The sequence below is a fragment of the Manacus candei genome, unplaced genomic scaffold, assembly GCF_025592945.1.
Source record: "Manacus candei isolate 608988 ecotype Guabito, Panama unplaced genomic scaffold, ASM2559294v1 h1tg000014l, whole genome shotgun sequence".
Classification (NCBI taxonomy): domain Eukaryota; kingdom Metazoa; phylum Chordata; class Aves; order Passeriformes; family Pipridae; genus Manacus; species Manacus candei.
The window spans coordinates 24,946,144-24,968,048 of record NW_026138062.1 but is presented as its reverse complement, the minus strand read 5'-3'; the positions used below and the strand labels follow the sequence as shown (position 1 = coordinate 24,968,048).

General features: G+C 35.1%; 1 protein-coding gene across 5 annotated transcripts in view; it reads right to left on the bottom strand.

Annotated features, from left to right (window-relative positions):
- Nucleotides 1-10,177: 10,177 nt before the first annotated feature.
- The window catches only part of PCDH17 (protocadherin 17), a 91,257-nt gene continuing 79,529 nt past the window's right edge, over nt 10,178-21,905 (bottom strand). For all 5 annotated transcript variants that reach the window (XM_051778858.1, XM_051778857.1, XM_051778861.1 and 2 more), the window contains one exon: nt 10,178-14,716. In XM_051778858.1, the coding sequence (XP_051634818.1) occupies nt 14,034-14,716 (683 nt within the window). In that variant the 3' untranslated portion in view covers nt 10,178-14,033. The remainder of the gene's footprint in view (nt 14,717-21,905) is intronic.

Sequence of the window (21,905 nt, the reverse complement as noted above, 5' to 3'; positions counted from 1 at the left end):
AATATTTCAATGAGATTCAAAGGCTTATGCGAGGGGCAATATGACTATTGTCTATGCGGTATAATGAACCTAAGAAAAAGAAGAGGGGTGAGCTCTGGCATTCAGACACACATGGTAGACGGCTAGAAACTTTTTGAATAGTAAAACTCTTAAACGAAGCAGTCTGTTTGTTCACCTTATGCAGTCACTGTCATGGCTGGACCACCACCTGGATGTTTTGCAAGCTCCACAGTTCAAAGATACTGCTTGGGGGGATTAAAGATTGTGAATCGGATTCACTGAACCCAAATCCCAGCAGAAGTTTGGCAGAGGATTGAGTCAGTTCCTGGGATGCCAGCATTAATGGCTGAGGGCCAGCCACTAATCTCAGATGCATGGCACGTGTCGCCTCCTATCTCGATTAAGCCATGTCTGTGTCTTCCACACAAAACACATAACAGCAGATTTTCTAAGGCATGTGCTGCTTCCAGTGCCATACGTTTTAGTTTAAAAATCTGGTCCATAAGGTATGAGTATTTCTTTTCTTTCCCTTCAGTTTTTCGATGAAGAAATAAAAACAAATGAAAAAGAAAACAAAAATTTGTTAATAGAACTCACCCTGTTTTACCCCTCTGGTTTTTTCTTCATCTTCTATTCCCTTCCTTCAAAAGGATTAAATTAGCACCATACTAAAGATGCAAAAAAATTAAAGTAATAATAGAAGCAGCACAGGAAGATTATTTTACTTCATTTTTTCTTCAGTATATGTGAGACATGACAGGATTTGATAAACTCACAAGTATTTACTCTTTAAGTTAATTCTGCAGTGTTGTAAAACATGCAAACTGCAGGCTAGAGAGAAATAAGAGAGTCAGCATAGCAAAACTCGATTAGAAAGTTTGATTTGATTATCTGTTCCTTATTTGCATCACACTGCTTTTTACTCTGAGCTACCTGACTGGAATATTTTCACTTCAATCTGAATGTGGAAGCCAAAGCTATCGGCAGAATAACAAGCTGCAGGAAGCACAGCATTTTATGCTGGAACATTCCAGCACACTAATTGCTGCTTTGAAAATCATACTCCAAACATTTTCTCGCTTCATTTCATTTCTTGGTTTCAATGGAAAATGTCCAGAAACAATGCAGTTCAGCTTGAAGATGAGAAATAGGAGTGGCTGAAAGGTACCGTATGAGTGGATTGATGCAGTGCCTTAACGTACTGGCCTTGAACTGTACGAACCTGATAGTGAGTTCAGCCAGATTAAGGAGAGTGAGAATCAATCAGTTTCAGATGGCTCTGAAAGGTGCAATAAAAGGGAAGATGGTTGTCTATTCATTGTTTAAGACCTACACAGAAGACTCTCTTGTGTACTAATAATTAAAAAGACTCAACTAGAATGATTAGCTTGAAAAACAAGGAAGAAAACCACCTGACCCTTCTGTTCTTAGAAGAAAACCCATTAGCAAAATGATTGATTTTGTGCTTTTTTGGTTTTGTTTTTGTTTTTTCCTCAGCATGTATTTTTCCTTTTGATCTCATTCTCTATATTACATGAAATATCCCGAAGTATTTTCATCAATTGGATACTTAGCCCAAACTGGGGAGGGCTAAGTGTAAGGTTCATTAAAAAAAGTCCTGTCATATTAAATTTTACTTTTGAATAAGCTATTTTTAACCTTTCACATAATGGCATGACAGACACCAGAAAACAAGCTGGTTTTGGTTATTTTTTAAATAAAAGAAAGAATCTATGTAGGTTACATGTCATTTTTTAAAATCATGTCCCTGTTTCACTGATGTATAACCACCAAAAAAAGGAAGCAAAAATTGAAAGACAAACAACACCACTCTGCTTCTGAGGTGATGTAACAAAGAATGCTCTTTACTGTCACTGTCCCTGACTTTACAGAAGCCTCTCTCTTATATACTGGAATAATATATAATGTAGATGAGATTGGTAGGGCCAGAAACCTTAATTTATTTATTGCATAAGTGTAGTGCCAGCCACCTCCTGTTTTCATTATACCAATCTAATGCCAGCCATTTCCTGTTTTCATTAGACCATTGTAATGCTAGACTCCTACTGTTCTCATTAGTGCAGGACTGTGTAATGGCAACCACCTCATGTTTTCATTATAACAAAACTGTATGGTGCCAGCTGCCACTTATTTTACTTTACAGAATAGCATTTGAATGCAGTCCATATTTTTTTCAAGAAAATATATACAGAGGTGTCAAGGACCCTAGAAGTGTAAGGCCCCTAAGAAAATGGTGGGAAACACCCTTCCTGATTATTTTGTTGCTGAAAGAATGGCAAAGTTTATACAGCATTTACAGAGAAGAGGTTAAACTGTTTTGGAACATGGTTAAATTCTAGGAACTGCCTTTCTGATCCATAACCTATCTAGTCTTCCCGAAGAAGATGAATAGGTGGTTGTAATAGTTCAAGGTCTGTATTAGACTTAAAGGGAAATTCAAGTTCAATTCCTGGCTCCAGTACGCATTACCTGTGCAGACCATAACCTATAAATTCTCAGTCATATAACCCTTATTGTGACTGTTTGGAGATAATAAAATTTTCTCTGTCCAAAATATTGTTTTTGTTTTGTTATGTTTTGCTTTACTTTACTTCTGTAATACCTTTCCAATATGAAATATTTCACTGCTTACCAGTGGTGCTTAAAAAGAAGCTGTGACTCCTTCTCTAGGGTCTTCAAATAAAGTTGTAATTATATTAAATAGTGCAAAGAACTACCTGATAACACAAAAGTCTTCCATTGAGAGATCTTAAAAATATAGTTTGAAAGCTGAAAGGATTCTGGTACAGTTAAGGTGTAACATTGCAAAAGATTATGGCTATTTTTACTTTTGTAGTAGGTATCAGAATAAAAAATCCTCAGATTTTAAAAGAAATAGAGGTATAGGATGTTGTAAAAATATTTTTCCTAAAAAGTTTACTAGCTTTGACTAAAAAGTAAAATTTCATTTAGATGCTCAGGTTTCTACTCATATTGAACATTATAGATCTAAAAAAAAATCCCAAAACAAACCCCAAAACATCCCATTGTCATTGTTCTGGAAAGGCTACAGATCTTCTATGTGGATGTCCTGTAATACAGCTGCAAAAACATACCTGGTTTACACAGGGGTACTACAGCCTCGGTTCTATAATGAATGAATGAGCTGCACATTAGTCATGAGGCAGAGCTACCACATCTACTAGTACACATACATCTGATGCCTCTGTTTTGAAGCCTTGGGAGCTTGAAGTGCTTGCGATCCGAACCAGAAAAAGCACCACAGTGAAGGGCCTTATTCTGTACCTGACCAAAATTATCAGTTCTGCACAGTGACTTTGGTTTTAATTATTTGTGTGATGACAGCTTGTCATGTTTTATCAGTTGTATGTTTTAATGATTTATAGTTTCACTGTAGCTCGGAAGAAGAAAAAAGCTCTGTAGACAGGTACCATGAAAATAAAATTTTGCTGTTATAATAAATGCTGGTTGTGGTGGGTTGACCTTGGCTGGACTCCAGGTGGCCACTGAGCTGCTCTGTCCATCCCCTCCTCAGCAGGACAAGAGAGGGAGAAAATTAGATAAAAAAAATCCCCATGGGTCAAGATAAGGGCAGTTTAATTAAGCAAAAGCAAAGACCATGTGCAGAAGCAAAGGAAAACAAAAGATTTGTTTTCTACTTTCCATCAGCAGGTGACGTCCAGTAGTCCCTTCCTGGGAAGCAGGACTTCAGTGCATGTAGCAGTTGATCCAGAAGGCAAATGTCATAAATAATGAATACTTCCCCTCCTGCCTCCTTTTTCTCAGCTTTTATATCTGAGCTGTCTTATGGTATGGACTATTCCTTTGATCAGCTGTCCTGGCTATGTCCCCTTCCAAGGTCTTGTCTACCCCCAGCCTACAGTGGGAGTTGGGAGAGAGGGTAGAATGTTGGAGAGTACTGGTACTATGCCAGCACTGCTCAGCAGGATCAAAACACTAGTGTGTTACCAACACCTTTCTAGCTCCCAATGCAAACCATATCACTGTGAGAGCTGCTGTGGGGAAAACTAACTCCATCTCAGCCAGATCAAGTACACCGCTACTTACACTGGAAAAAACAGCTCTTCAAAAGTGTTTTTGTTCTATGCTTCCAGTCTTGATGGAAAAGTTGTGCTTTCAAGAAAAGGAAAGCCTACTTTGTCATTCTCAGATTGCTGTATTATTAACATCACTGAATAGAGTAATTGACAGATGTGTATAAGTTTTATTAAAATGATTAAAAGCTCTGGAAATCATAACCTGTCAGTGTTCCCTGGGAAACAAAGACCTTTCCATCTGTTAAGGGACTCTGTAAATGAATGTAATGAGTCACCTTTATAATGACAGCTGTCACCCATAGGATTTGAGCCTCGAAGGAAGGGCAAAAATATAATGAAATATATATAAAATGTCAATAAAAAAATATCCTAAATTTGTTACTATTTTGATCATCTCATGCTGGACAGGGTGTGACACCTTGTAATTTGTCTGTGATCTCTAGTGTCTGGATTAGGTACAAGTCAATAGGAAGACAGTTTTGTTTAGTGATGTTACAGCTTGATAAAGCACTATATGCCTGCATATGTCTTTTTGCACATTCTCTGTCAGAGTCTTCGCAATGAGTAAAATTTTACACAGATAGTGGCATGTGATAGCAGCATATTTGAGAATTACTTCTGAGTTGTGGAAACCCAGTAAAACAGAAATCAAGTGATGAAACTGCGGAAGATGAGGGGATCTGATGCACTTTTAGTTCACCTGTAAAGATGTTACACTGTACAGGTACCCTTCCCTTCAATATTTAAATTGTTTTAGTAAAGGTGATTTGTCACTTTTTTCTTGTACCACTGTTTCCCCTTTCTGATACATTTTCTGAACTAAGGCAGGTGGAGCCATAACATTTTCTCTGACATAAAATGCAACTTCCACTATGCAAATGGACCACTAAGAACTGAATTAGATTAAGCAGTGGTGTTAAATCAGCAATTATACTACCTTTTTTTTTAATAGCAAGATTCTAGCAGAAATAAAATCCAGTGTTAGACACTACTAGAAGAGAAAGCCTAGGGCTGCTGACGTGCTTTACTGAATTTAGTATATATTTTACCACCACTCAGATGTAGTCTTTAAAACTAAGGATGTTGAGTAAAGTGCTTTGAGTCAGCTGGTAGCACAGTATATTAATTACAGCTCATAATAACTTCCATTTTTACATAATTTTTGCATAGTTGTACATGTTATGCCAAATAAATTCCTCAGTCTGGACTGGTGATTGTGATTAATATTTATGCTGCTGTTAAAAATGAGCATGCGTTTAGCTTCACTGATGCTGAAGATTTTCTGGATTATTTATACAATGAAACAAAATGATAATTAAAGAAATTCCCAAACTGAGTAAACAGGTGGTTCTTCAAATACAGTTCTGATTTTTATCTGGCATCAAAAAAGCATTCTATGCTAACAAACTCATGCATTGAACAAGGATTGGTCTTCCTCCAGACCACCCTTCAAGGCTTGGAAATGTCAACTAACATTTAGTAGTATGCCTTATAAACACTCAGGATGAAGGAAATAAAGTGAATGAGGAGAGTTGGCATCCACTTACAAGAAGCTGCGGAATTCAAGATTTGGCAGCTGCACCTGGTGGCTCCTTGCAGTTGATGTTGTCATTGCCCATAGAAGCTTGAAATTGTTCCAGGCAGTAGGTGATGTGAACATCACCTTAGACTACAGGAATTACTAGTTATCGGCAGAGCTGTCTCAGGTTTACAGGCTTGATCCCAGAATAAGCTTGGCAAATCTCCATGAAAGCTTTTTGAACAAGAGTGCTTGATTCAGACGTCCTTCAATTGTTTCTACTTCTACTGTTGTAGTAATATGATGGGTCCCTGACATTTCACCTCAGATAAAGGGATAAGAATTAATAGGAACTGGAAGTCTGCCTGAAGCATAGTTTTCCTTTTCCTTCTCTATCTTGATATCTACCTCCACCACATTAACTTTTGCAATTGCAGTGGTTTTATGATTTAGCAGTCCATATAAGGTTATTAATAAGAGCAGAAGTATGAATCTTTTAAAAAAGGTGATTAATTTGGAATTAAAGGACTGAATGTGCTTGCTATCAGTATACAGGCTTTACCTGGGTTCTAAACTTCCATTCCTCTCTCCTATTTTAGTCCACTGGAAAAGGTGTATTTAGAAAAGTATGGTGGTGGATTTATAGTCATCAACAGTGTTGCTCAACTGAGTTTTGGAGGGAAAAATATCCACAAGCAAGACTATATTTGCTATTTTTCCTGGTTTTTTTTTTCTTTTTTTCAGGGTGGATTCTGTAGACCTCTTTTCAAAAACTGTTGCTTTTTCAAAAGGTAGATGTTCTTTTCCTTTGAAAGGTGTTCTTACTTTGACACGTATAAAAAGATGTACTAAAAAAATCCACTTGCTATCCATACTGGATCCATAAAATTCACCTAAACAGACTCTGCTAAGGTAGTCTTGGAGCAGAGTGGCAGTGAGCTGGTACATACCAGGGAGTTTGGTTCACTTACTTAGACTGGCTCATGGAAGTGCATAAGTTACTATGGACACATAATTACCAACCTCTGGAGTCTCTTCTAGAAAATACCATGAAAGAAACACAGAGTCTGAACAGTAGCCTTATTCTGCAGCTTTCCACTACTACTACAGACCTTAAACTGAGGCAAACCTCTAATGCTTTTAAGACGTTTATCTTGTGGTAAAAGATAAAGGCTTATTAACAGTTGCTAATCTCTGTTCTAAATCTCTCAAAATACAATGATACTGTAATGTTAAAATAGTTTCACATGTATTCTTTTCTGCTGTATTTACTATATTCACTTGGTGTTATACAATTCCTTATTAAATGATATAGCAGTGCTTATATTAATTTTGTTCTCAATTTAGAATGAAGCACAAGGGAATAGAAAATCATTCCCATAGGCAATATGGCTTGAAGCATGGAAACTCAAAGGGTATTCAGAGTAAGTACAATTTCTCATCTGGTCTAAGACAGTCCCTAAACATATACTCATAATGAAATATCATTAGTATGAACCATATTATAGTTAGAGGATATTAAATGTATTAGTTATCCAGAATACACATATCAGATTATTTTTTCTCATAATTTCAGTACAAAAAATCCAAAAAGAAATAATATTCACTAAAGACGAAATAGCTGCATGTTTAGTTACCAAGAAAACATTCTTATTTAGAACTGTCCAGCTTATTAAGTATGGCACTCCTCTTAACAGGATCTTCCACTGAACTCACAATAGCGAATGAAAAATTTGTTCATAAAAAGATAAAGATTTTAATTGAAAAATAAAAATATTGCTAAAATAAAATATTATTTTAGCAGCACTAATCAAATTTTAAACCAAAGAGTTGTAAGAAATAAATGGAGGTCTCACCTACAAATATTATGATTAATATTTTTTTATTATATGGTATGAAGTGTGAAATATCTTTGAAGAGAGAGGTAATCTGGTCTAAATTTAATGAGAAAAATTTTCAATGTAAACAATTTTAAATGGACATATGGAAAGGAAGTAGTGATGACTAATAAAAGGGACACTTGCAGAAATCATGATAGCATCCATCATAATAATCGATGCCTGATGTAAAAGGCTTAAAAAATATATGCATGGAACGTTTTCCTATAGAAAGTAATAACAGAAATAGATAAATGTCATTTTCTGATGGTCAAACAGATATGGTGTTCCCATTTCAATGTTGATGCCAGCCTAGTGATCTATTTTTTATCACTCTTAAATCAAACCACTCAAAAGTGTTCTATATGTGATTGCAGTTAAAAAGATGGAAAATGTGCAGTTATTACAAAATGTAATTTCAAATTTGCTAAGGAGTATTTCTTCTTCAAACATAATGAAAATATGTTTTCTATACTACACTAGCAATCAATTGATTTCCAGAGGCAACTTCAAGGTTGCTTTTAACTTGGAAAATTTGAGGATTACTGGCTGACTGTTCCCCTAGTTCTCTGGCAGCAGTTCAGTAGGTGCACTAAAATAAAATTTCCATAGAGTTGGTTTTCAAAGTATTAAATAAAATATATTTTGAGAAATGGAATTTTAATTATTCCATTCCTCAGTAGGTAAAAATCTGAATCTGTTGTCCAGTAATATATGTTTCAAGTTGCGCCTACACCATTAACTCTCACCAAGATAAATGTCATAATGTTTACAGACATTTTGGAGTCTTGTCCAAGTAAAAGGTATTATCTCCAGCCTAAAGAACCTAAAGGGGGCAACCATACCAGAACAATATTTTTATTTTAAAAATAACAAAGGGCCCCAAATAGTATATATTTAGGAAACCAACCAACCAACCAACCAAAATCTTTAAAAAAAGAGAGAAAAATGTTTCCCCAAAATTCGAACTAAATGTTTTTAGTTCCTGGCATTACCAGGAACCATTGACAATAAATAAATCAAGATACTGTACTATTTTCCCTGAATCATTACATATCCGTTATTGAATATACATCTCAGAAAATTCTTAGATGACTCATTAATTCCTTGATCCATTTCTTCATGCACTACTGAAACTAAGGTGACCTTTCACAAATCAAGCTATGCATACAGCAGACAGTTGTCCTTTCTACTGGAGAAATTTCATTTTTAGGGAAACATTACTAACTGAAGAAATAAGCTTTCAGCTGCTTTCATGTCTTAGACTCAATAAAGGATAAAGATAGGGTATTTATCCCATGAGTGAACACCCTGAAGCAGTTATACGTGGTTGGCTTAAAGGAGATCTAAGAATCTCTGTTTGACAGACTGGCTACTTTCCAAATGGGAAATCAATGACACTGTATTCTGGGTAAAGAAAAGCCAGGATGGTTTATGACTTGTTCTACTGTAGATCCAGCCAAGCTTTGAATTACACAAAGTTGAAGACATAAAGAGTAACATCCCATGTCCAGTGAGCCCATCGGCAGCATAAGGTACCTTCTGTCAGGAGTCTGCACAGAGAGTGGCTTCCTAGATTTTGGAATGCAGTCTGTAGAAAGATAAATATATGAAACGAGAAAAAGGGAAGAAAACCATGGCGGGTTTCTGTGCCTTAGGATGGCCAGCTAACGAGATGCAGGCTGGTTTTGTTTCTTACTTGTAGAAAAAATGCAATGTAGAAAAAAGGTAATTCTGTCCACAGGACAAGAACATATCTTTATAATATCTGTAGTATTCTGAACAAGCTAAAATTCTATTTAGCTGTCAAAAGTAATGCCTGTATACTTAATTATTGATAACAAACAAACAAACAAACCAACCAAAATAAAAAACCAAAAACCAAAAACAACAAAAAAAATGAAACAAAAATAAACCAACAAAAGACAAACCAACTCTTCCTAAAAAAACCCCTAAAAAATCTGGTGTACAGGTTTTACACAATTTGGTATGTCATTGCTATAATCACATAGGAACAGAGACAGAGAAGGCCATACACTCTAAGGATTAATCATAATGTTCAAACATAACAAAAAACAATCAAACAAAAGAGGTTAATGAAAGTGTTAAATTATAACAAAAAAACTGGGAAAAAAATAGGACTTAGGAATATTTTTCCCAGCAATTTGTCATGTTATTTACAGCAACATGAATAAAATTGCTCAGAGTCTTAAAAAAGACATTTGAAAAAAAACCCACAAACTCCAACCCTTTGCATTCTTCAGGGTTTTTTTCTCCATTTGTATACTTAAGAGGTGTTTTGATCTCCTCTACTGGTCTGACAGTCTTTGAGAACTTATACCTTGATTTATAATGTTCTTGGTGAACTCACACCCGTGTACTAAAACAAAATATCCTTTATTCAGCTCCATGTTTCTATGAGCAAACAACAGCCTGTAGGGATTCAGTGCATCAGCTGCTTAAAAGATAAACCTACCCAGCTTGATGAAAACTCTTCACCACTTTCCTGTTGAGAGAAAACAGTTACACATTTCTAATAAATGAAGCAGGAACTGTCATTTTTTTGGCAAACTGATAACTAGCTGTAACAGCCGCATCGCCACAAGTTGCTTTTCCAAAGTAATTACCATCAGGCTCCCTGTGGTATGCAGTGTTTAACACATTTCTTCTGTGTTAATGAATGTAAAAGCAGGCAACACCACTATTAGTAATTGCTTTTTATTCGTAGTCCTCATTTTCCAGATAGGTCACATTAAACACAGCCATTAAACAATAGCGGTTGAGAAAATCCATACAATGTATGCTGCTTTTGTTTGGGGGTTTTTGTGTCATTCACCAGTCATTGGTGCAACTTTGAGCCATATGGGGAGACAGGGGCTGATAAATGAGAATGCCAACCTGTATCACAATTGGGCCAGAGAAGTCAAAACCTTAATCGGATTTCATTCAATTACACTTCAAATCAACAAATCTTGATAGCCAAAACTCCCATTTAAATTAATGCAATAGTAATCACTACCTGATGTGAAAAGAAAGTAATTAAACAATAATGAGCATGTGCATGTTATGCTAGGCTTCAGACTCCTACTTGACCTCAGCAATTGCCCTTTCATTTGACAGCAAGCAGCATGAAAACTTGTTTGAATGATGCATCTTGCTCCACTATGAGCAACGTTTGACTTCTAGGGTAACTTGGACTGGGAAATGTCTATTCTTAAGTGGCAAATCATAGTTCAGGAGAATCTCCTGATAAATATGCCAATTAAAAAAAAAAAAAAAGGAAAAAAAGGTCTGATTTTGAGTTCCGATTTGATTGGCCAATTGTATAAGGAACTCCCAGTTTCTGGTTTTTGTTAATTAGAAAAAGATATAGAATGCCTTATTTGTTATTCACAGTGTACAGTACAAATTTATTAGTTGCTTAACTTGCCTCCCTTAACTCCAACATTCTCTTTATAATGATGTGGCGGATATTTTCTCCTAATCTTATAAAGCATATATGTAAGAAATGAGTGAAATAACTCCAAAATTTTATCTTTCATTGCTGCCTCTTTCTCCAATGGTGATACTAAAGATACCATGGAGAAAAAACACTTTTTAAATTCTTTTGTGTGCAGTATGTCCTTCACACACAATCATGTTAATTTTGACTGAACCAGCAAAACTCACATTGTATAAGCTTTACTGGTTTATTGGTTCATTATACATCCATTCTAAATTGTGAAATAGAGTTTTTAACCTGGGATATCCTTACTGGAAGCAGTATGCCAGAGTTCTACAACACAAGGCAGTCATAAGCCAAATTAAATAAAAGCAAGGTTTCCTAAACTCTTCTATAAAGCTGTGAGTCATGAATTCTGAATTACCTCAGACTGGTAAATAAATAATCACTACTAAATACAGATAATGTGTTAAACAGCTAAAGCTAGTAAATCACTAGTGACAGAGAGCCTTAAGGTAAATTCCTCTTACATTGGCACAGCCCTTTCTCAGAATGTTGTGGTTTTATGTCTTCAGAAACATACATGAATTGTACAATTGGTTATTCAGTGTTAAAATCATTTATAAAATACACAAATCTCCATCACTTGACTGCATTTACATGTTGGCTTAGATTTTGCTGAATAATGGATCTCACCGGCAGAGCTAAAGATTTGGTGCACAGACACTGAAGTGATGGGCACCACGAAAATACGTATAAAAGATCAATCAAACAATAAGAAATCCTCTCCACAATGGAATTTCAAGCTATCAAGCTATCAAGCAAAACCAATCTCAGGTCTCCTGGCCAAAAAAATAAAATTATATAACACAGACAACACCACATTTTAGATACATAAATTGTCCAAAACATGGAGAGTAGCTTGATAAGACATGTACAAGATCCTTTTCTTACATGTAATAATGGATTTTTTTAATAGGAGGAGCTAAAAGCAAACTAGAACAGTTGTCTCCCAAAGACAATTCATTGTAGGACTAACTAGCTAAGAATCACCATTTAAATGCAATCCCAAAACCAAAATAGGCTGTTGGGTCAACTTTCTTTCTTGAACGGATACAGACTATGGCTTATGGTATTTTAGAGTGACAATCTGTTTTATAAGTGTTTTTTATAGTACAGATTAAATTTAATAAACCCAATACCTAACTTTTTAACAATGTGCCATAGTGATATTTTCAACAGACTATCTGAAGTATATATCCTGAGCTAGTAATTTTATTCTTCTGCTTGTTCTTGTTCTGTACAAGTTCATTTTGAATGTGTGTTGTTTTTTAAGTTATACCTGAAAGTAATTTTGAGTTTTTCAAATGCAATAAAAACACTCTTAGAAAAAAAATAATAAAAAGTAGAAACTATATACCAAGTTATCTGAAAATACTATTCAAGTGAAAATCAAACTAAAACCACCCCCCAAAATAACAAGTGTTTATCTAGAACTGCAGTAAGCAATTGCATATTCTGAAGAATCAGATGAAATTCTCCTTATGCCATATTGGTACTGAAACGTTTTTCAGTTCTATGAATTTTATACCAAAGCTTTGGAAATGGTGTCATCTCTGAGGAAGTCAATCAAATATCCTACATTAAACAGGCTGGCTGCATGTGTTTGAAAAAAAAAAAAAAAACAAGGAGGTTCCAGCTGTTGGCTCGAGTGTAACTTTTGTTATTACACATGGGTTTGCAATAGAAGCTTCTACAAGGACTTGCACATAACCATGACTGATGGATGTATTTGTAGGCTGTTCAGTTAGCTCCATCAGCTCACTCAAACACATTTTGAACAGATTATGTACTGCAGTACTTCGTAGACCATACATTAAACAAGAGACTTTGCTCTGAGGCGCTGCTTCCCATATTCCATGGGGAAAAGGAAGCAGGAAAAAACAAAACTCATAGAGTTCGACAGCTACCGAGGCAACACTTGCCATTTACAATATAAGCCCAAATATTTTTGCAACACAACTATATATTAATTTAATAAAATACACAATATAGCTCTTATACACTCAACAATTTGGCTCATATGCACTGAATCTGCAATAAATCAATAAAAATATGTCATTTGATGTAAACACACTGAATTTTCTTACATTTGCACATTTAAATGACCATGTGATTTTTGTGGATGTCTAAGACATTTTCACCCTCCTGAGCTATTTTAGTGTCCACAAATGAATAAAAAAGTGTTAATAATGTTAATTTCTTTTCTGTATTACCCTTAAGGTAACTCTATTTTTTTTCAAACTTTATTTTACTTCCTTTTTTTTTTAAACTTATCACTAACTATTTATAGCTTTGTTGGACACTAAAAAGCTAAATAGATATTAATTTTTTTTCTTTTTTATCAAGTGAGTTAGCTTATGTGTGTGCAGGACAAGATGGACTATATCATTTTACACTTAACCTTAATATGATATGAAGTGTTTCATTAATGATTAGGATATGTTTCCTTGAATAATGTTCTGGAATGGTTCTTTCTGTTTTATTGTTCTTTTTTTTCTTTCCCATATTTGTGGCAGATAACTTTGTACATAAATATTTACCACAAATGAATGTTAATGTTTGATGTCACTTGGACTACTACAATAACTCTTTATAGGACTTTCAATAGAAGCCTGTGGTGACTGCTGGAAATCCACCACAGATCAGCATTATTCAACCCTTTTTTTCTTGGGGTTTATACGTAAACAGTAAAGTCAGCATCAGCTATTTGAGGACAGTCTTAAAGTATCACACATATTTCCACTCCATCTTTCTCACACCTTCCTATCAGATTGTCAAAATGGCACTGTCTTTCCTTCTTTCATTTTATTCTTGGTGTACTTGACTCTGTCCTAATGAAAGTTTGGTCAAAATGAAACCAGTGTTATCTGTCAAAAAGAAAGAGCAGTGAAAAGAACATACTTGTGGGCACTTCAGATGTTCACTCAAAACCTTAAAGCAGCATTGGTCTTCCTTCATTCCTGTTAATTCTGTTACAAGCAGGGGATTTATTTATTTATTTACTTTTAATCAGCAGAAGAAGAACCAAACTGTCAGCCTGTCCATTTTCCCCCTCACTTTCTGATGGCCACAGGGTCACTTCCCCGACAGTCCTGCAAGAGCTTGTCTATTTCTCTCACAACTTCCTCGGCATCCACCGACTCCCTGCCTAGATCCCGGGCTGAACGGTCTAACTGCTCCAGAACAGAGTCCATCTCACTCGAGTCTCGGCTCACTCGGGAATGTACATCTGCAAAGGCCCTAGCCATCTGATCTGATGCAATGAAGGAAGTGTCTTTTGACTGTTTACTGGGCGATAGATACTGACTGTCAGTTGACAAGTACTGGCTGCTGGGTTCAGCCAAGGCTCCTGATTTCACTTCACAACCATCCAGTGGTCCTTTTGTTGAGGTGCAAGGCTCAATGCATGTCTTGGTTGGGCTGCTCGATGCTGAGGGAACCTCCTGAAGCAGAGGACTCAGGGCACGTTTGGCTTTTAAGTAAGGTTTAACATTGGCAATGAGAATAGTGTGCTCTCTCTTGTCTTTCCCAAATGTACAAAAAGTCTTTTTCCCAGTGGGATTCACAGTTTCGTATGTCTCAGTCTCAACATTAGCTTCAACTGTGGGTACAAAGAGATTTGTGCGATAATCTGCATTCTCAGCCTGACTGGCTGCAGGAAATTGTGGCATCCAACACCTGTCAGAATGACCAAGCACTCTGCATTCATCTGTGCAGTTAACACATTCTTCTTGCTCTGCAAAACAAAGGAGAAAGAGAAAAGACCCTAATTATAAGTGAATTTATTTAGTCAAATGGATAGGCTATAATAAACACATGACGGCCTTGATATCTGGTTTCTTAATTGTGGAGAAAAAGAAGAAGATATAATTAAATATTTCAGAAGGTTTGCATAAACGTGTTAGCTGAGACAATAGATTTATTTAACTCTGTTCTCTACATATTAAAGCATTCACATAGCCCAATGGAAATATAAAGGGGTCATTACAGAATCATTCTCAGTGGAATTGAGCTTCATGTGTAAACTAATCTGCTGTAGAAATCTGTTAGGCTTTGTTCTGTAAAACTCATCCTGGAAAAGAGTGAACAGTACTTAAGGAACTCAAAAGGAATTATAAGGATTAATTTTTCAAATCAAATAACTGCAATGAGTGCCTTTCTGGAAATACAAACACTTCATAAAAATCAGCAAGCTGGTTTTTCATTCTTGTCACCTCCATTTCATTTATAATTGTTATGTTGTGTGACAGTCACAAAATAAAAAGGTTTTCTTAAAACCCTACTTTTCCTGCTGAGAACAGAGAACTAGAATTTCCCATCAGTATGCATTAAATATAAGCCTGTCAAAAAGTGCATATTGCAATTTTATTAGACATGAGTATGGATCATGTAATCAGTTTTTCCCTTTTTTGTTTTGGTGCAAGTAAGTGAAAACGGATTTGCTCAATACATACAATTTGGAAGAATGACAAACTGTGACACACTATTTGAACCGATAATGTTTTCAGATAGGATTTCTACATTCTATTTCTTTCAAAGTATATAGCTAAATGAGATTTCTTTGCTTCATTTTTAGAAGATAAATTTTGATACTGCCTGCTCTACAATTCAAAGAAAACTTTCTGCTTTAAAAGCCTTAGCTCGTCTGTCGTTTACATTAATAGATTATGTTTGGGCCAACATTTACTATTTTACAATTGTACTCATGACTCTAACCAAATATCGGGGATAAGAAAAACAATAAATAGAATAAATCCTTTTATCATCTCTACGTTTCAGTTTACTACACATTGATCTTTAACTATGAAGTATTTTTCGTTCACATAATGGGCCGAGGGGTTCAATATTGATTTTATTTGAGGAATTTAGTACCTAAAAAATGCCTGGAATTCCAGTTAGACAAAAACCTGTTAGTACACCTTTAAATGTAAAGATGAAGCAAACATACAGAGACATGCACAACAAGTCTTCAGAAAAGTAGAACAAACATGTTGATGCAAACATAGGAAAAATTTAAGCAATCATCATCTTTCTAAATTAGAAAATGAATTCCTACTAATCTTATATCACCACTAGATTAATGGATGATTGCACTGTCGAAACATGACACAAAAGAAACACCAAAGCTTATCTACAAGAATCCAATAGTGTAAACAGTTTTGACTCTTCACCTTTCTAAAAATATATGAGTAAATATGATTTAAATTTAAATAAAATTGTGTTATGTCACAATGATCAGTTAAATTGGAATGAGATAATTTACTCAGAACTGATACTTGTTAATGATACAGTTCTGTGAAAAAGTGTCATACTATATACGTGCTCCCTTCCTAGAAGACTTTAAAATCTAAGTATGGTGCAAGCCCTAAAAGATATTAAAAGCAAGAGAGAATGAGGTACAGGGACAGCAGAACAGAGTGACTGTTGAGGAAAAGAATGTGACAAAAAGGCTTTAAATGTAAAATTCACAGAGGTGAGTTAGCCTCACCTGTGTACCTGGTAAGATCATGGAACAGATCTTCCTAGAAGATATATCAAAACATATGGGAGACAGGGAGTGTCATTAGAGATGGACAACATAGCTTCACCATTTTGCCTGACTAATCCAGGGGTCTTCTATGATGGAGTGATTGCGTCAGTGGACAAGGCCTTTGATGTGGTCCTGCATAATATTCTTGCTGTTAAATTGCAGATAGATTGATTTGATGATGGACTATCAGATCGATAAGGAACTGTCTGGATTGTCACATGCAAAGAGTTTCAGTCAATGGCTGAAATGTTCAAGTGGAAACCAGAAATGAATGGTGTCCCTCCAGGGTCTACATTGGGACTAACATTATTTAGTATCTGCATCATTGAGACAGTGGGATTGAGTACGCCCACAGATCACAACAAGCTGAGTAGTGCATCTGATTCGCTAGAGGGAAGGGATGTCCTCCAAAGGGACCTTGACAGGCTTGAAAGGTGAGGGCCATGTGAACCTCATGAAATTCAACAAGGCTAAGTGCAAGGTCCAACACCTAGGTTGGAGAGTTCAGCAGTATCAATACAGACTAAGAGTTGGACAGATTGAGAACAGACCTGTGGAGAAGAACTTGGGGGTACTGGTGGATGAAAAATTAAACATGAGTCAGCAGTGTGTGCTCAAAGCCCAGAAAGCCAGTTGTGTCCTGGGCTCCATAAACTGAAAGAAAGCAGATTTAGATTGCACATATATGAGGTAGAAACTCTTTGATATAAGGGTAGTGAGAAACTGAAACAGATTTCCCAGAGAAATTGTGGATGCCCCATTACTGGAAGATTTCAAAGTCATGTTGGATGGGACTGTGAGCAACCTGATCTAGTGACAGATATTCCTGTCATGGTAGATCTTTCAAGATCCCTTTAGACCCCAAACCATTCTATGGTTCTTTGAGTTCCAAGGAAAAGTAATCTGCACACTGATTTTAGTAAACATTAAAAAATAGAACTATCATGATGAAAAACAAGAGTGAAAGACACCCCCGACGTTGGGACAGTAACACAGTGACAGAACTAAAAAGAGTTTAAGGAAGAAATTTAAGTTTGTTGTGCTTCATTTTACTTCACTTGACTGTGATGGTATGCATAATCATGGACATATGCCACAAAACATATGTGTGGCAATTACTTAATGAAATGGGAGCCATACAAATAAAGGACATAGCTATATACCTCATTCTACCCATTAGTTCACCTCCATTAAAATTCTCTGTATCTAGTTTTCTGGAGCTTCTATAGCATCAAAAAGCTGCAGCTTAAAACAGGTGAGTAAAACTGCTATTCTCTCTGAAAAAAAAAAAACAGACAACAAAACCAAAACACAAGCAAAAATCAAACCAAACAGAAAAAACCCAAAACAAACAAACAAATCCCTCAAAAAAAAAAAGGGCAGTCAACCTATAAAACTTCACAAAACAAACCAAATCAATATATTTTAAAAAATACATGGGGCAAGAACATTGGAGGGGAAAGTTCTTAGTTGTAGCATGGCAATAGTTAATATTAGCCAAGTTTGATAACACTTTATCACAGAAATCCAGCAGAAATAAACGAACAGTGCTCCGAGCCAAACTGTTCCAATGTTAATTTAGAACTTTAGATTTTTCAGATGTTTGCTATTAAATAATTTTTTTAATTTTCTCATCCTCCTAATCCTTCAGAGAAGATTTGTGGCAAGCTCAGCCTCTAGTTTTAAAAGCGGACTTATATAGTAAGGAGAAATAATAGGTATTTTCTTTAGGATTTTCCCTAGATATATCTCCAAATATTTTTCTCATATATGGAATTCATGATAATGCTGAGTAAAAGTTTTCTGGCACTTTCAAACCTAAACAACTAATCAGCTTTCCAACTATTATTTTGTAAATTTAACTATCCTCTGTATAGATATTTGTAAACAATTTTGTTGCTTTTTAACAAGAGGTGAAAATAAACCTTGCTGCATGTAAGCTACCATAAAATGTTCAGAACTGCACAATCAATGGACCAGCACTTCTCTCTGCTCTTCTCTTTTCAATTATTCCAGCAAAGCAAGCTCCTTCTTTACTCCTTCCTTTTTCTCAGGAAAAAAAAAACAAAAAACAAAAACCAATGGTAGTACTTCCTATAAAACTTTCTAACCATGATGAATGTGTCAAGACCTCACACTGTACTGGGAGACCCCCACTGAACACTGCTGGGAAGATTCAATACATCGCAGTCTATTTTATTTCACCAAAAAAGGCCATTGTAAAAGGGAAATACTTACTGTCTTTCAGGTAGTAGTTTTATGTCATATTATCTTACAATACATCAAAGAAATGTTCATATATATTTATATACAATTCTCTTCTATCTACATTTACAACATATATATGCATATGAAATATAGAACTGGGAAATTCAATTTGGAAAATGACTTTTTTCTAAAACTCAACTGAACTGTATTTCTTCAAAAAAATTAAAATTTTTTCCCTAAACTGAGAATGAAATGAGCAAACTTCAGATACAAGGTAAAGATCAGAAAAGTTCTCAGTCACTGGAAATAAGTTTATTATACTAGGTATTCAGTACTGTGCCAAAAACTATGCTTTGAGATTTTCAAGACTCATTAGGTTAATTTGTTGCAATCAAGTTATGTTTGAAGATTTATATTTTTAGCTCTTCCACATATACATACACTGGTATGAGGAGAAGTCTTACCCAGTGTTTACATTATTCATTACTGCCAACAAAAATGCAAAGTTTGCTGGCTATCTCTAAGTAAAAGAGATGTATATCATGTAGCATATATATGTTATATATATATATATTGCATGCCATATCTTCTTTCCTCTTCTCATTTCCTGCATTTGTTAAAGCAGTTTTTATACTTGCATTTCTACTCACAGTATCGACTAACTTTCCATTTCTGCTCCCTGGGCATCATAGAAGTGACTGAATTAAATATGAAGCCAAAAAAGAAGAAAAAAGAAATACTGAATGACCTTGAATTGAAAACCACCTGCATTGCATGAGCATTGGAGCTCTAGTCCTGAAAATCTGTGTCTTTTCACTTCATGCTTTTATGTCACATCATAGGAAATGGATTTTGAGTATTGATTATCATACATTATAAGTTGCTTGTCTAACCATTAGCCTGTAATTTTGACTGCTACAGCTAGCAGACAGTGAAGAAAATCAAACAGGGACTTTTTTACGAGTAGCAGAAACTACAACACAAAAACTATCACCACCAAGGGCCAAATTAGTGCATATGAGAAAACAGAATCAATTTAAAGGTAAATATATAAATATATATATGTAAAATAGGTCATATGCTGTGCTGTACAGCAGGATGTGCCGGTAGAGTGATATGTGTCATTGGTCTTTATCTCTGTACTTGTCTCTCTCCTGTTGAAAATAAACCCTTAACAGTGCATGTGTGTACAATAAACAGAAGCAGTCTAGAGGTTTTCCTAACTCTCTAGAGTTTTAAGGGTAAACAGTCAGAAGTGCTTTATGCACTTAGGGGAGAGCATCCACTAAAATAGAATTGCTAAATTATCAGCCACAGAAAGAAAAGGAAACAAGCTATCTGTAAACAACAGTCGCTTAGATGGGAAATGTATTCTGGATAGAAATTTAGAGATGGTATAGGATGAAAGTTATATTAGCAACATACAAAATGCAATGCAAGATATGTATTTTTGGTGCAAGATAAAACATATCTTACATATTTTATTCTATAGGAGATATATTTAACATCTGCCTTCCATAGCAAGCTAAAAGAAATAGATACTTTTAGTGTGATATCTATAATTTCCTATGGTTTCCTTATAAATATTGTGAACAGAATTAATTATGGTTACTGATTTCATTTGCCCTATAAAATTCATTGATTAATACTTTAGATAGCCGGTTCCTTTCAATGACTAAAATGGAGATATCTTATTTTGATTCATTAATTTTATGAAATTTACATAATGATAACAGAGAAGAAACTCAAGAATTATTATTTTTTTAAACAGTGACTCAGTGTGGCCAAATCAAGTCAATAAACAAAATATTTGCTCTAATTCAACCGGACCCCAATTATTTAAATTACACATACGCACAAAGCAGAAAAACAAATGAAAAGTAAACATCACCATGCAAACATTTTCAAGAAATATTTAATGTCTTATGCTTATAAGATGAAGAACACTATACTCTGTATCAAAGTACTCCATATAGCTTAATAGTAAATGTCCAGACTTTTTTATATGGAAAATCATGTATATACATATAAATATATGTATATGCACATATAAGTATATATTTTTATATATATTTATGTAAATAAATGTATCTATCTATATTTAAAATCTGATTTCCCTTATACACAAGTCTGGATATATACCTAGATGTAGACCTAGATCTACACCTAGTCCTATACCATCATATTACTCACAAAACCTGTAAATTATTTTATCAAATTGTATTTGAAGTTAAACAAGACAGAGTTAGGAACATTACCATTTGTAAGATCTGGTCAGGTAGATGGTCATTCAAGTCCATTCTTTTCTAAATGTTTCACTCACAAAATGTAGCTTTTTATTACCATATGTTCATTGGTAAAGGTTAAATAAGAATATGGCTAGATAACTACGTGAATAACACTGACTATTTAAAAATGTCAGTAACTTTTGTTATTTTTTATTGTGCTGGGAAAGCTTGTCTTTCAGATATCTTACTTACTCCTTTTTGTTCTTTCAACAGGTGACATCTAGCTTTTACCATTGCATAAACACCTTTTTCTGATTTTTTTTCTTTCTTTCTATAAATATGGAAGCTAAAAAATAAACATTAATTGTCAGGGATGGTTTGTTGGCTGACTCAGTTGACTGGAACAACTATTAACTAAAAAGTCCAAATAAAAACCCACCGCAGGAGCCATTTCAAAATGTATGCTGCCTTTTTTTTTGAAGGCATGTTGTTTCACACTCTATTCTTCAGTGCATTACAGAGTTAATAGTAATGCACATCTTTGATGACCCTTGTTTCACATTACAAGGAAAAGGATCTGCCTATGAATGTATGCATAGAGTTCACACTGACTTGTCTAAGAGATAAATTCCTTTCACCCCTGATGTTGAGAATTTGTGTTCACTACTGAAAATATTTCCATTTAGAATTCATTCTGTACTGAAACAAGGTGAAAAATTCTCTGTAGCTTTTATTTCTCTAGTCTAACCAACACAGTATTCTTGACTGTAAGGGTGGTGAGGCACTGGAACAAGCTGCCCAGAGAAGTTGTGGATGCCCCATCCCTGGAAGTGTTCAAGACCAGGTCAGATGGGGATTTGAACAATCTAGTCTAGTGGAAGGTGTCCTTGTCCACAGCAGAGAGGATGGAACTAGATGATCTTTAAGGTCCCATGTGACCCAAATCATTCTATGACAAA